The 16,856-nt window shown below is 39.2% G+C and overlaps 2 protein-coding genes across 2 annotated transcripts in view; both read left to right on the forward strand.

Moving 5' to 3' along the window:
• The window catches only part of LOC122555655 (extracellular calcium-sensing receptor-like), a 14,140-nt gene extending 12,518 nt beyond the window's left edge, over positions 1-1,622 (forward strand). The window contains exon 7 of the mRNA XM_043701652.1: positions 1,536-1,622. Coding sequence (XP_043557587.1) covers positions 1,536-1,622 — 87 coding nt within the window. The remainder of the gene's footprint in view (positions 1-1,535) is intronic.
• A 10,222-nt stretch (positions 1,623-11,844) lies between these two features.
• LOC122555656 (extracellular calcium-sensing receptor-like) overlaps positions 11,845-16,856 on the forward strand; it is a 10,423-nt gene continuing 5,411 nt past the window's right edge. The window contains 2 exon segments of the mRNA XM_043701653.1: positions 11,845-11,873; positions 15,128-15,419. Of these exon segments, the coding sequence (XP_043557588.1) occupies positions 11,845-11,873; positions 15,128-15,419 (321 nt within the window).

Here is a 16,856-nt window from a genome sequence, read left to right on the forward strand (position 1 = left end):
ACAGGCTGGGATTGTTTTCCCTGGAGTGTCGGAGGCTGAGGGGTGACCTTATAGAGGTTTACAAAATTATGAGGGGCATGGATAGGATAAATAGGCAAAGTCTTTTCCCTGGGGTTGGGGAGTCCAGAACTAGCGGACATAGGTCTAGGGTGAGAGGGAAAGATATAAAAGAGATCTAAGGGGCAACTTTTTCATGCAGAGGGTGGTATGTGTATGGAATGAGTTGCCAGAGGAAGTGGTGGAGGCTGGTACAATTGCAACATTTAAGAGGCATTTGGGTGGGTATATGAATAGGAAAGGTTTGGAGGGATATGGGCCGGGTGCTGGCAGGTGGGATTAGATTGGGTTGGGATATCTGGTCAGTATGGACGGGTTGGACCCAAGGGTCTGTTTCCATGCTGTACATCTCTATGACTCTATGACTGGAACAACACATCCATCCGTGGACAAGCCAAACAGAGACATGCACGAGAATTCCTAGAAGCATGGCATTCCAACCGGAACTCTTTCAACTCTATCAACATTTACCACTCCCTGAGAAAGAGAACAGAAAATGACATCACCATAGGAAATGACATCACCACAGGAACTTCGTCCAGAGGCTCACTGAAAATGTTACCTCGTATGGTGACGAAATGTCTGAATATGAACCTTCCATCTCAGCGAGCAAACCTACATCCAGAACCTCAACCTGAGCTACAAACCTTCTCAAAACTCACTAAGATATAAATGTCATTATATTTTACTTAACACTGATTGAACAAATAAATGTGAACTAATAATAAAGACATAACTATTTATAGATATTGAAAAGTCATTGAATTGGTTTTAAATAAATGCTCAGAGGACAAAGAATCCATTAGTCCAATGTCAATTGACATAATAGGTCATATTCATCTTGCTCGCAAGCACATTTGTGCGTCACAAATGCCAAGCAATGACTATCGCCAACAAGAGAGGATCCAATAATTCCACGTCATTTTGAATGGTAAGAAAATCACTGAATTCACCACAATTAATATCCTAGGGGTTACCATTGAAAATAAACTGAACTGGGCTAGTCAAGTAGGTTCTATTTCTAAAAGGGCATATCAGAGGCAAGGTAACTCACCTGTACTCTCTCCAAAACCTATCCACCACTGACAGTGTGCAGGACTGTAATTGAATAGTCTCACTTGTGTTATAGTATGTATCTCAAGAACTCTCAAAAAGCTTGACACTATCCAGTAAAATAAGCTCATTTGATTAGCACCATACCGACAAACATTCACTTCCCTACAAGTGTTGTACACTCGCAGAATGTATGTGATTCAGTGCAGAAATTCAACAATCTTCCTTTGACTGCACCTTCTCATCCCAAAACAACTTGCATTTGAAAGAACATTCGTAGATGAAACATTGGAACACCATCACCTGCATGTTCCCCTGGCAGCCACTCTTCATTCTGACGTAAAAAATACGTGTCAGTTCCTTTAGTGTAGTTGGGTCATTGAAAATCCTGTAACTGATTCCCCTTTGACATTACGGGTGAAAAGACAGCCAACAATTCACGTTGGCAGTTCAAAGGCAACTGGGGACTGACAGTAATTATTGGCCTGGCTAACAATGCACACATTGTGTGAATAAATTGAGTAAATCATTTTTACATCTGAATTTCATTTTCATTTTAGCCATTAAACAGTATCAATACAAGATGCATTAAGTTTCATTTACTACATTAACACTTTCCTTTAATTTTAAAATAATAGATGAAGCAAGTACAAGGGTGCATCATGAATCCTATAATGTGATTGTGTTTTCACTAAAAATGTTCTGGTTCAGTAATTGCAAATCTAGCCCAAGCATGTTAAAGAAGCTTTAAACTGAATATAATGAGGTTACAAACTCTAAGATGATTTTTAAAATGGCAGTTCTAATAAATGAAATACAAATAGCTTTTGACCTGTTCATCAGACTGAATGCGAGACATTTGCCTTGTAGATTTATGAGTATTTCTCCACAATTTTATTTAACTTCTAAATCAGGTACCTAAAGCTGTTTGCTCTGAAAGGTGCCATCAAAAAACAAGGAAAGCAGAAAGAAAAGGACAACATTTTGCTGTTTTGATTGTGTACAATGTGCAAAATGTGAAATTAGGAACACGACTAGTAAGAAAATATTATTACAAATACCAAAAGCGTGAGTGTATACACTTGATGCTAGCATTGCAGCAATGGTGTGAAAATTCCTCCTATAATTACTGTTCAATTCATAGAATGTCAATTGGAATTCAAATCTAATGAAAGATGAGACCACTGAATCCCAAAGGAAGTTGACTTTCTTTCCTTTTTTGAGAAATTGTGAATCATTCTGGTGACACTGGCGCTGTTTGGAGCCTGCACCACTGTTGGTGTATTTGCAATATTCTATGTCTATAGACACACTCCGATTGTTAAAACTAATAACTCTGAGTTAAGATTCCTGCTTGTTTTTGCCCTGACACTTTATTTTTTGTGTTCAATTACATTCATTGGGGAACCGTTAGTTTGGTCTTGGATACTCTATCGCTTAGCGTTTGGTATTAGTTTTATTCTTTGTATATCTTGTGTATTGAGTAAAACAATTGTCATGGTGTTAGCATTCAAAGCAACGTTTCCTCGCAATAATATGATGAAGTGGTTTGGACCAAGAAACAACAGCTGATGCTTTCCATCTTTACGCAGGTACAATGTACAATATGTATTGCCTGGTTAATTATATTTCCACCTTATCCTTCAAAAAACACTAGTCATTCTAATGAGATAATCATGTTTGAATGCAATGTAGGATGTTCGTTAGCCTTCTGTTGTGTGATCAGTTAGATTGGATTTCTAGGCGAAAGTGAGGACTGCAGATGCTGGAGATCAGAATCAAGGTTAGAGTGGTGCTAGAAAAGCACAGCAAGTCAGGCAGCATCTGAGGAGCAGGAAAATCGATGTTTTGGGCAAAAGCCCTTCAGATTTCTGTCCTGCGTACATATGTTTGCCAGGGAAATATGCCGTGGCAGATGAAGTATTTGCTATTTTGGTCTCCAGCTTTGGTCTTCTTGTTTGCATTTCTGTTCGAAATGCTACATTATTCTTCTGAAGAAAGAAAACAATACAACAATGAACATGATGGGCTCAGTGCCTTCCAAAAAAACGTTTTGTAAACGTTTATCAATGAGGCAAGGATATTTTAGTGGGTAAGTGCTTTGTCCTAATGATAGGGAATGGTAATTGCACGTGGAGAGCCACAAAGGTGAATGTTTTACCAGCACCCATTTTACATGATTGAAGAGAGTCACAATTATCAGCAGCAAGACGAATTTTGAAGTTGGGCTGATAATTTTGACCATTTTTTGTATCTCCCTCGATTTCCATTTAAGCAGAAATTTTAAAAAATCATTCGGTAACCATATTTATTTAAATATAAATCAAAGTCAGCTGAGTTCGCTTCCCGTTCCTTGAATTTGTCCATTATGTGGAGTTTCAATTTGGAACTTACTTTGACTGTCAAAAAAAATCAGTGGAAAGACATGACGTTGTGAAGTGTGGAAAATCAATTACTCACATTGATTTCATAAAAGACATGATTGAAAATTTGCTAGTTTGACATTGAGTGGGTCTGTGGATGGAGAGTGGAGCGATGTGATGGTTGGAAAAGGGGAGGGTTTGGAATCTTTGCATTCATGTTTTAGCAACAATATGGAAAAGTAGATCATTGGCTTGTTTCACAAGGTGTTTTATATTCAACTCCTGACGGAGGATACAAATTACTTGCGTTTTTCTCCCCTCATGGTGACAGTGGCACGGTGGCACAATGGTTAGCACTGCTGCCTCACAGCGCCAGAGACCCGGGTTCAATTCCTGCCTCAGGCGACTGACTGTGTGGAGTTTGCACATTCTCCCCGTGTCTGCGTGGGTTTCCTCCGGGTGCTCCGGTTTCCTCCCACAGTCCAAAAGATGTGCAGGTCAGGTGAATTGGCCATGCTAAATTGCCCGTAGTGTTAGGTAAGGGGTAAATGTAGGGGTATGGGTGGGTTGCGCTTCGGCGGGTCGGTGTGGACTTGTTGGTCCGAAGGGCCTGTTTCCACACTGTAAGTAATCTAATCTAATCTAATCTAAGCTCTCTTATATGTACTCGCTAACCAGCTGTGAATGCATGCTTTTTCAATTAATATGGAATATGTTGTTGCAAATACGTATTGCATTTATTCTTACTGAGGTGCTGCTATAAGTTATGCATTTTAATCACCTAATTTACCAAGTCATCCCTGCAATGATTTTTTTTTTGTACAGCTCAGGACATATTGCAAAAATAGTTTTCTACCTTGATTGAAATCATTGGATACTACAAATTGGTGGTTACATTTATCCATGATTAGTGCACCCTAGTAACAAAATATCAATGGAGATGAAGTATATTCTTTCGAAATAACAGATTTGCATCCAGCAGTCATTCCCTCCCTTTAACTTTTACTTTTCTCGGCGACAAAGCCAACCCTGAAACCCATGTCTGTATCCAGCAGACAGATAAACTGTAGGCACTAAACTTTGTTATAACATGTTTGGTCTCCTTTGCAGTTTAGTTATCAGACCTTTTGAAAACCAGTCCATGATTTTTGAATTTATTACAGAATTTAAGAACAGAATTCATAGTAGATAAAGGGAAATTAGGTGATTTGGTGTATTTGGATCTCAGAGAAACATTGAACAGAGTGACACATGAAAGTTTACTGCACAAGATTGAGCTCATACAGTAACATGAATATAAGATTGGCCAACCAACAGGAAATCAAGAGTCACAACAGATAGGTCATCTCCAGGTTAGAAAATTGTAACAAATAGCATCCTGAAGTGATTGAGTTAAAGCTATTTACAATATTTATGATTGAAAGAACAGAATGTGTTGCTGATAAACCTGCTGATGATAGAAAGCATTTCTTGAGGAGTCTAGTGGCTGGGAAAAATTCTGCAAAGAGATATAAGTAGGTTAGGTGAGTGGGCAAAAAATGTCAAATAGAGTCTGTTTCAGAGTAGTTTAATCTCAGTCACTTGGAGAAGATTAGAAAAATGAAACATGATTTCATTGTGAGCCTTTGCAAAGGTCATGGTGCAGAAGATTTGGATCTGACTCAGAATGACTCATGAAATATAACATGCTGTCATAGCAAATAATGATCCAAAATAAAATGTTGATTTCTATTGGCATTGGACTGGAGTAAAAAGAAGTTCAGAAGTTTTATTACTTACATACAGCACATCTGTAAATTAATGTCTCAGGTACTGAGAACAGTTTTGCCCTCCTTATTCTTGTGAAATTGATTTAAAACCAACTGCAGCTTTACTTATTCTGGCTGCCTTCAGTTTTCCATGGCTCTTCTTCCTATTATTTCGTCCAGAAAGTTTGAAGAGAGTTTTGTGTTCTTTCTGGACTTGACATCAGTCCTCATTGCTACGTTAGTCTAAAGGACGCCCAAAAATTTAAATTCTGGAAATGCGTTAAGGATGCCATTCCTTGAATGAACAGTATTAGATGGAGGGTAGCCTTAAGAATTCAAAATAAAATTGAAGCAATGGAAAAATTGTCCATTGGCTAGAGCTATACTTCACACAAGGATCTTGGAAGCAAAATAAAGTGAAAGGTTGTGGTCCCAACACTGAGCCTTGAGGAACACACTTGTCACCTACTGCCACTCTGAGAAGACCCTTTTATCCCCACTTTCTGCTTTCTGCCAGACAACCGGCTTCTATCTATGTGAACACCTTGCCTCTAACACCAGGAGCCTTTATCTTACTCAGTAACCTCCTGTGTTGCACCTTGTCTAAGGCCTTCTTGAAGTCCAGGTAGATAACATCCATTGGTTCTCCTTTGTCTAATCTGCTCGTTATTTCCTCAAAGAATTCTAGCAGATTTGTCAGGCATGACCTAACCTTGGTGAAACCATGCTAAATCTGCCCTATTTTACCATACATTTCTAAATATTTGGAAATTTCTTTCTTCACAATGGATTGTGAAAACTGAGGTTAGGCTAATTTGGTCTGTCATTTTCCATCCTCTGCCTTACTCCCTTTTTAAACAGGAGTGCTCCACTTGCAATTTTCTAGTCTTCTGGTCCCCTCCCTGATTCAAGTGATTCCTGAAATATTACCACTAAAGCCACCATAAACTTTTCAGCTCTCTCCCTTTACACTCTGGGGTGTGGTCCATCTGGTTCAGGTTATTTATCAACCTGCAGTTTTTCTAGCACCTTCTCCTTGGTGATGGCCACCATACTCAACTCTGTCCCTCATTCTCTTGAATTTTTGGGAAATGACACATGTCTTCCACTGTGAAGAAGGATGCAAAGTAATTATTCAGTTCCTCAGCCACTTCTTTGTTCCCCACTACCATCTCTCCAGCATCATTTTCCAGTGGCCCAACATTCACTTTTGCTTTTCTCTTGTCCTTTATCTATCTAAAGAAACCCTCACAGTATTCCTTTATATTACTGTCTCGCTTACCCTCATATTAAAGCTTTGCCATCCTTATTTGTTTTTTTGCTGCCCTCTGTTGGTCTTTGTAAGTTTTCCAATCTTCTGCTTTCCCATTGATCTTCATTACTTTACACGCTTTCTTGTTTGCTTTTATGCTATCACTGACTTCCCTACTCAGTCTTGGTTGCGTCATTCTCCCCGTACCATGCTTCCTTTCCATGGGATGAATCTCTGCTGTGTCTCCTGAACTACTCCCAGAAGCTCCTGCCATTGCTGTTTCGCTATCATTCCTGCAAGGCTCCTCTCCCAGTCAATCTTATCCAGCTCCTCTCTCATGCCTCTGTAGTTGCCTTTATTCAGCTGAAATACTGTTATCTCTAATTCTATCTTCTCTCTCTAAAATCGCAGAGTAAATTTGAACATGTTTTGATCATTGCTTCCTAAGGGTTCCTTCACCTTAAGCTCCCTTCTCAAGTAGAACATAGAATATAGAACATTTCAGTACAGGGCATTCAGCCTTCAATGTTGTGCTGACTTGTGAAACCAATCTGAAACCCATCTAACCTACACTGTTTCATTTTCATCCATATGTCTATCCAGTTACCATTTAAATGCCCTTAAAGTTTGCAAGTCTACTACTGTTGCAGGCTGGTCGTTCCATGCACCTACTACTTTCTGACATCTGTCCTATATCTGTCACCCCTCAATTTAAAGCAATGTCCCCTTGTGTTAGCCATCACCTTCAGAGGAAAAGGTCTCTCACTATCCACCCTATCAAACTCTCTGTTGATCTTATCTGTCTCAATTAAGCCGCATCTCAACCTTCTTCTCTCTAATGCCTCATGTCCCTCTGCCTTTCCTTATAACACCTTCCCTCTATATCAGGCAACATCCTGATATGTCTCCTCTCCACCCTTTCAAAAGCTTCCTCATCCTTCTATAATGTAGTCACCATAACTGTACGTAATACTCCAAGTACGGCTGCTCCAGGGTATTGTTCAGCTGCAACATGACCTCACGGCTCCGAAACTCAATTTCTTACCAAGAAAAGCTAACACACCATATGCCTTCTTAACAATTCTATCAACCTGGGTGATAACTTTCAGGAATCTAGGTACATGGACACTCAGATCTCTCTGCTCATCTACACTGCCGAGAATCTTACCATTAGTGCAGTACTCTTTATTCTTGTTGCTCCTTCCAAAATGAATCACCTCACACATTTCTGCGTTAACCTACATTTGCCACCTCTCAGCCCAGCTCTGCAACTTATCTATGTCCCTCTGTAACTTACAACATTTTTCGGCGCTATCTGCAACTCTACCGACCTTAGTGTCATCCGCAAATTTCCTAACCCATCATTCTATGCCCTCATCCAACTCATTTACAAAAATGACAAACAGCAGTGGCCCCTATAACAGATCCTTGTGGTACACCATTCATAACTGAACTCCAGGATAAACATTTCCCATCAATCACCACCCTCTGTCTTCTTTCAGCTCGCCAATTTCTGATCCAAACCATTAAATCTAACTCAATCCCATGCCTTCATATTTTTTGCAATAACCTACAGTGGGGAACTTTATCAAATGCCTTACTAAAATTCATATACACCACATCAACCACTTTATCCTCATCCACCTGTTTGGTCACCTTCTCAAAGAACTGAATAAGGATGGTGAGGCATGACCTACCCTTCACAAAACCGTGTTGACTATCTCATATCAACGTATTCCTTTCCGGGTGATTATAAATCCTATCTCTTATTACCTTTTCCAACACTGTACCCACAATCGAAGTGAGGCTCAGTGGTCTGAAATTACCAGTGTTGTCTTTACTCCCCTTCTTGAACAAAGGAACAACATTTGCTATCCTCCAGTCTTCCAGCACTATTCATGTAGACAGTAAGTCTGCCTCATTGCACAACACTAAATCCAGTATTGCCTATTCCCTCATGGGCTCCATGACACGCTGCTTCAAAAAGCCATCTCATAGATATTCCTCAAGTTCCTTTTTTTACAAAACACTACCAAACTGTTTTTTCCAGTCCACCTGCTTGGTGAAATCCCCCATGATCACTGTAACTTTGCCTTTCCTATACATCTTTTTTATCTCATATATCTTGCGCCCCAGCTCCTGACTACTATTTGGAGGTGTACACATGGTTCCAGCTATGGCATTTTTTTTAACCTTTTTGGTTCTTCAATTCTACTCACACAGATTCTTCACCATCTGGCCCTACTTTGAATCTTGCTATTGATATAATTTCATTTCTTACTAACAGGACAACCTCACCCGCTCTACCCCCTGCCTATCTTTTTGATAAAATGTATATCCTTGAATATTCAGCTCCCAATCCTGATCCCCTTGCAGGCACATCTTCATGATAAACACCACGTCAAACCTGCCAAATTTGATGTGCACTACAAGCTCATTTTCCTTATTCCTTACACTGCCTGCATTCAGATATAACACCTTCAGTCCTGTATTAACCGTCCCTTTTCTCACTTTCATTTGTTTGTCCAGCGTACTTGAAGTTTTATTGCTAACCCTTTCCAGATACTCTGTCCTATTTGTGTCTGGGGTGGAGATTTTAATAACCTTTCCTGAGTTCTGCACTCTTACCTTCTCTTTTCATTTAGGTTATCTAGTTTTCTCCATAACTGAATCCTCCCGTCTCCTATTTAGTTTAAAGCCCCATCTATAGCCCTAGTCATGCGATTCACTAGGGCTCTGGTCCCAGCATGGTTCAGATGAAGACCATCCCACTGTAATAGGTCCCTTCTTCCCCAATACTGTTGCCAATGTCCCATGAATTCGAACCCATTTGTCCCACACCAATCTTTGAGCCACACATGTACCTGCTTAATCTTATTAACACTGTGCCAATTATAACCCAGAGATTATAACCTCTTTGGTTCTGCTTTCTAACTTAGCACTTAGCCGTTCATATTCCCTTAGCAGAATCTATGCCCGAGCTTATCTATGTCGTTGGTACCTACATGGACCATGAAGACTGGATCTTTACCCTTCCATTGCAAGTTTGTCTGCAGTCCAGATGAGATATCTTGAACTCAAGTACCATGCAGACAACACAAGCTTTGGAATTGTCGATCCTGGTCACAGAGAACAGTATTTATGCCGCTAACTATACTACACCTAATTACAACAGCATTTCAGGCCAACTATATATCCTAAAATAATTGAATCCCACTTGCAAGTATTTGGCCTGTTACCCTCTAAACTCTTCTTATTTGTTGACTCATCCAGGTCCGTTTTAAATGCTGTAATTGTACCTGTCTCCACCACTTTCTTTGGCAGCTCATTCCATGCACGCACCAAGCTCTGCATGAAAAGGTTTCCCCTTGGTCCCTTTTGTATCTTTCCCCTCTCACTTTAAACCCATGCCCTCCAGTTTTGGGTTTCCCTAATCTGGAAAAAAGACCTTAGCTATTCACCCTATCCATGCCCCGCATGATTTTATAACCATCTATAAGGTCACCTCCCAGCCTTTCAAAATTATTTCCCATGTCTTCCCTTATTTGTTTCTGGGATATAGGCATGACTGGTTAACATTTATTGCCAATCCCTAATTCCCTGCGAGCTAAATACACTTGCAATGCCATCTCAGGGGAAAGGTATGAACAACTTTGCTGTGCATCTGAAGTTCTATGTCGGCCATATATGGTAAAAATGGTACATGTCCCTTCCTTAAGGGCATTGTTGAAAGTATTTATGGCAATCAGCAATGGGTCAGCAGGGACTGTTCGACTGGCTTTTAATTCCAGAGTGTGTGGAATTCAAAACCATTGCCTCAGAACATTAGCCTGACTTTCAAACTATAAATAGAAAAGTGTAATGGTGGTTGTTCAATGTTTTAAGTTCAATTTATGATCATGTTTCCAGAGTTGGAGAAACATTTGTATTGCACTTTATATCAACAGGATGACAGTGGTATTTCACAGATCACAAGGTTTGGCAAACAGATCCCTTTATATCCCTCTGCTGTAAATGTTGAAGATTTTGTTTCATTTTGAAATGTTCACTTACATTCAGCATTTTTACATTCATTTGGAAAAACATCTAAAACATAACAATACTTTTTTTTTACTGTCAGGGGGTGTACTATTCTGCTTTATTTTATCAATCCTATGTTGTGTTTAGTTAAAAAAAAGTTTGCTCTTCATTAAATTAGAAATACTGATGAAATTGGAAATACTGACGTTAACTTCACAATTAATACGCTTATTTCTAAAGTACAGTAATTCTTCTTTACTGCAGAAATCTGGTTCCAAAGTGATAGCAAATTGGAGACAGAAACAAAATTAAAATGCTACAGACATGCACTTCTGAAATAAAAACAGAAAGTGCTGGAGAAACTCAGTAACATCTGTGGAGATGAAATAGAGTTAATTTTTAGAGTGCATTATGACTTCTTTTAGAGCTTTAGTTTCTCCAGCATTCTCTCTGTTGAAAATATCAATGCAATTGCTTTACTCACTATGGAGAGAGAAAGAAAGATGAAAGATTTTCAAAATGTAATGAATAATGTGATAAACCTCACTGTTCAGATGAAACAGAAGTTCTGGGGAATCCAAACTGCTGTTTTTCCCAATGTATACTTCTAAAATGAAATCATTGCTGCAATTTTAATGAATATTCATGAATGATTAGATTAGATTAGATTCCCTACATGTAGAAACAGGCCCTTTGGCCCAACAAGTCCACACAAACCCTCCGAAGAGTAACCTACCCCATGAAACATGAGAAGGAGCGAGAACCGCACAGTTCTTGAGTCAAAGACCAGTCTATGCACTGGTGATATTCTCCATCATGTCATAAGAAACAGATTTCAAGCAGATCTTTACATTTAAAAACCATGGATGCAAGAGGCACTGTAGGCTACCAGTAACAGTGAAATTGCATTTAATCACTCCTTGTAACCTAATGGTTTGGCATATCTCCATTTTACCACGGCCACCAAGTCTGGCACTAACTCTTTCAAAGAAGGATGTGGACGTGCCGGTGTTGGACTGGAGTGTACAAAGTTAAAAATCACACAACACCAGTTTATAGTCCAAGAGTTTTATTTGAAAGTACATGCATTCGGAGTGCTGCTCCTTTGTCAGGTAACAGAAGGATGTTCGGAGTCATGTTAGAAGCAATAACCAGGTAGATCTAAAGATGAGATGCTAACCTTCAAGCTATGACTTGCAAGCCAGTCAGTAGAAGTATCATGCATTCAAATGAACTAAGTGAGCCACAACTAACGGACTGGATACAAGATATTTAGCACTGTCACAGAACCAGTAGACAATTAAACAACACAAAGATGGAAAAGACTCCATGAGTATTCCCATCCATAGTGATGGAAAAATCCTTCAGTGCAGAAGTCAGGTAAGTTGCGAGCTTCCGCAAGCTGTCAAATTGTTGCTCCATTAATGTAGTCCTTATCATAAGTAAAGGGATTAAAATTGCTGTTGATAGTGTTTTCAAGTGACATTTCCTCAGTAATAATCTCCTCAGGGATGGTCAATTTTGATTTTGCCACAATCACTCAGCTCCTGAATTCATTAAAACCTCAGTCCAAACGTGGACACAAAAGAAGTGAATCTGATAGCCATTGATAATAAAGGCAGCTAGAATCCAGATGTGGTATCAATGAGCCCTGCCAAAATTAAATCAAATTGAAGCCAGAGGATGAGTTTCTATTATTGAAGTCTTATACAGCACTAAGGAAGATTATTTTGGTTTTGGCTGTCAACCATCTCAACAGAAGGAGATCATTAAAGGAAACATATAGTGTCCTAGGCCCAACCATCTTCATCTACTTTAAGATTGACCTTCCCTCCATCAGAAGTCCAGAAGTGGGAATGATCTCTGATCATTGCATAATGCACAACATCAACCCATCAAATACTGAAACAATTGAACTCCAAATGAGCAAGGCCTGGACTACATGACGGCTTGAGCTGATAAGTGTCAAGTAACATTGATACAAGTCAATATGCATCTCCAAAAAGAATTAGACCAATTAGCTTTCTGTGACAGCAATTACTATTGCTGAAGCTACTGATTAAAAATATTGATCAGAAACCAAAATTAACATATGTGGAAGTACAGTGAGCACATGATACTTTGAATTCTGCTGGAAGCAGCTCATCTCCTCTGTAAAGTAGCTGTCCACTATTGGCAAGGCAGAAATCTGGAATGTAATGTCCTATTCTCTACTTGCCTGGATACTTACAGCTCCAGCTATACTGCACATTTTGACACCATCCAAGATAAAGCAGCCTGTTTGAATTCAATTGACAAGAATAGATTTGGGATATTGCAGCTGAAGTACGCATTTACAAGTGGGAAAAGCATTGCAATGCATTATAATAGGTTGGATAAAGCTCTGATTGTTTTTGAAACAACAATACTGATATTAACAGGTGAACATTGTTAACTTTTATAGACAGAGAGTAAAAGCAGGAAGAGTGAGAACTGCAGACAGCAGTGGCTGATTCTATGTAGGGACATCCCAAATGATTTCTCATCAATTATCTTAAGCATGTGGTCAGCAACCACCGTACTGGTACTTCACCCACCACTTTCAACATGCACTCTGTTCACCACTGGTGTACAATAGCAACAGGAAAAAAACCCCTCTACAAGACACTCTGTGGCTCCTTCAAGGACATCTCCTACTCTCTCCAGCCAAGAAGGGCAAGGATGGCAGATGCATGGAAATAGCAGTACCTGCAAATTTCCTTTCTCCAGTGCTGATTGGTTGGCCCATCAATTCTGATTGACAGATGCATTATGAGCATAAAAGGACTTATGGATGGTTTTAACATATTTTTTTGCTTGCAGCTCCTGCCTATGCTCATCTGAAGCCTTTAGTAAGTAGAATTAAGTACTTTTAAATATTTCTTGTCATGCATTGGTCACATTCCTAGCTCTGAGCCAAAAGGTCTTATTTCAAGTCCCATCTACTCCAGAAGTTTTGATACCATCTTGAGATTACTGCAGGGTGACGTGAGTACTTTATCAGCTCAACTAATGATGTTCTTTTGGTTATTGCACTCAGGGTTGTTCAACAATTGCTGCCTAATAACCAAATCACAACTTATCGTTGTCATTGGTGACTGAAACTCAAACATGATGTCGTGAAGTGTCCAGGAGATATTAAAAGGCTGAAAGCTGCAACATGTCAGTGAAAAGTACCACTCACAAAGACACTGCTTAGTAGCAGAATTAATATTCTGATATTTGTACTTCTAAATACACTGTAATTTGAAATGGGGCAGGCAGGTTTCAAATCCAGAAGTGACAGCTTTGTCACATTTGTGATGCACAAATAACAATGATCTGACCAGAATTAACATTTTCCTGCACAATATGGGGACTTCTAAATTTAGATCACAAAACTATTATTTTGCTAGGAAATACATGCTAGTTGCTTCAAATGTTGTGGTACTGAATATCCACTTCAAAATTCATACTGGAAGACTATTTCAGAATTACTGGTGATGTATTGAACTGAAAGATGTTCCTCTGTGCATAGATACTGCCTGGTCTTCCACATGTTTCCAACACTTTTTCACTGTAACTGGATTGATGGCACACAGGTGACTACGTTTGCAATTATTTCTTTCATGAGTCTCATGTTGACTAAAATGGTGATGTGTTTTCTTCAGGGATTAGCTGAATAATGTGTTGATGTTCAACAGAGATTGAAATCGATTAGGCACACACTAACGCAATTTTCATGAAAATAGTAAGTGCTTATAAGAGTTAGTCACCTGACTGTCCGCTGAGAACAGTTACTTGCCCAGTCAAAGATGCATTATTTGTTCCTTTTAGTGGTTAGTTCAGTTGTGGCCCTGACACGGCCCATTAAGGAGCAGGTTTGCAAACGTTGGGGTAGGTTTGATTTACTGGGCTTGTCGAAGGATGGAGATATTATGTTGGGTGGAATTTTCCCAGTCCGTTCTTATGAAGTTGAGCATCAGCACCTCTCATTCAGCAATCACCCAGAGCCGGCAACATGCCTCAGGTTAATGGCTGCCATTAGACTCTACAATGTTTTCAGTAATTTTGAAAACATCTGCCCTCATACTGCTTCACGTGGATATACGATCACTTTATGAATTAATTTGCAAAGTTAAGGAAAAATACTTGTTAACTTTATTTTGTGCACTCTCATGCCAAAGGGCTTAATAAAAAATCAGATACTTTTGTAATGTTTTCAATGTTGTGACTTTGGTAAGACAACGATCAATGTATTCCCCACGTGGATGCACAGAATCTTGTGATTAAAATTCAGAAACCTCTTTCACCATTTTGTAAAGACAGGTAGTTATTAGTTCAGGCATTGTAAGAACTCTCCTGTTGTTCTTTGAAATTGAATCTAAGGTGGAAGGTCGGGATTCCCTTCTGTCATATTTGAAATTGGACACATTGTCTTGTGTTTAACGGCAGTTGAGATTTCAAGTTCAAGGCTCTGCATTGAGGCATAGTTGTGCAAACTTCCAGGTTAGAGACAATGCTGTGACCACTGAATTATCACCAGTAATACCTACGCGTGGTCCCCTCTGATATAACTGTAATCGTTGTTTTCTATGTCTTTTTTTAAAAATCTTGTTTCTACGCTTTCACTGCAGCTTTCAGTTCAGACATTTTTGTTTGGCTCTGACGATGATTTTTGCAATAGAGGAAATAAACAACGATACAACCCTGCTTCCCGGTGTCACACTGGGATACCGCATATACGATTCTGGTGATTTGCCCTGGTTATCGCTTAAAGCAGCTATGGCGTTTCTGAACAAACCTGAGGCAAAAATGCCCTCTACTAACTGTAAAAGCTCCTCTGTTGTTTCTGCGATTGTTGCTGATGCTGGATCCACGCAGTCTTTAGCAATAGCACCTTCCATCGATACCTTCAGAATCCCTATGGTAAGAGATGGTGTTTAATGAGTCGATTATGTAGTGTGAATAAATTTGTACCAATGAGATATGATATGATTCTAATGTATCATTTATTCCAAAGTCAATGCAAAATTTGGAACGTTTGTTGTTGATCAAAAAGGACCAAATCTTCAGTTACACCCTCTTTAGAATTTTCATTCAGGATGTCCTGTATGATTACTGTTGATTGCTCTTTGGCTTGGTGCAGCTACAGTTTGACCACTAGGGTGTTATTGTTCTTCTAGACATTACTTCGAAAGCGTCATTTCAGAAACTTGGTGATGAATACAAGTCAACTGTGAGAAAGAAAACATTAAAAAATTATTACAAAATTTGGCAAATTTTAGTTCATTTTTGGTTTTTCCTAAGATGTGGGCAGTGCTGGCAATATCAACATTTGTTTCCCATCTCCAGTTAACTTTGAGCTGAATGTCTTCCTTGATCATTTGCAATTGAGGTTAAAAGTGAATCATGTCACATGTTACAAAAAACAGGAATTGCTGGATAATCTCAGCAGTCCAGCTGAATCTCTGGACAGAAATCTTGGTTAACATTTTGGGTCCACAATGACCTTTCTTCAGAACATTACGTGGAATCACATGTAGGATAGACATTAGTGAATGAGATGGGAACTTTTGTTTTACTACAATTGTCTCTTCATGGTCACCGCTACTGGGGCTATCTTTATATTCCAGACGTGACCATTGAATTTAGTCTCCACTGGTCACATGCCGCTGACATCTGGTCGTCTGCATCTTCACCCTTTGCTCATACTAAGCGATTTCACATGTGCTAAATGAACCACATCCTCCCTAAATAAACTAATCGCATTTTATTTAATCACATGCTATTGCTATTAATCGCGACTTAAAACAAAAACAGATAATATTGAAAATACTGCACAGATCAAGCACATCTGATAAGAGATAAAACATACCAATGATTGAGATCAACAACCTTCCACCACTAAATTCAATGTTAGTCTCTGAAAAAGAAAAGGACAGCCCTGAGCCAATCTTTTATTGGAGTTTTACTTAATTTTTAATCATTGGTGCTATCACAATTTCTCAGTGAGATGAGATGCCATTTGGTCCACAAGTCTACCATTGTGCCACAACACCCGACGCCATTATTTTCAGTGCATCTATTTGTCAGTACTTTGATGTGTTCTTATCATCAGCCATGTCAACTTAATTTATGTGTGGTCAATCCAGCCATTACAAAACTTCCTTAAGTGTAAAATCTCTCGCTTTTCAAAACTTTATGTGTTTGAACATAAAACATAGAACATTACAGCACAGTACAGGCCCTTCAGCCCTCGATGTTGCACGAACCTGTGGAACCAATCTGAAGCCTATCTATCTTACACTATTCCATTTTCATCCATGTGTCTGTCCAATGACCATTTAAATGCCCTTAAAGTTG

This window comes from Chiloscyllium plagiosum, chromosome 13 (genome assembly GCF_004010195.1).
Source record: "Chiloscyllium plagiosum isolate BGI_BamShark_2017 chromosome 13, ASM401019v2, whole genome shotgun sequence".
NCBI classification, from domain to species: Eukaryota; Metazoa; Chordata; class Chondrichthyes; order Orectolobiformes; family Hemiscylliidae; genus Chiloscyllium; species Chiloscyllium plagiosum.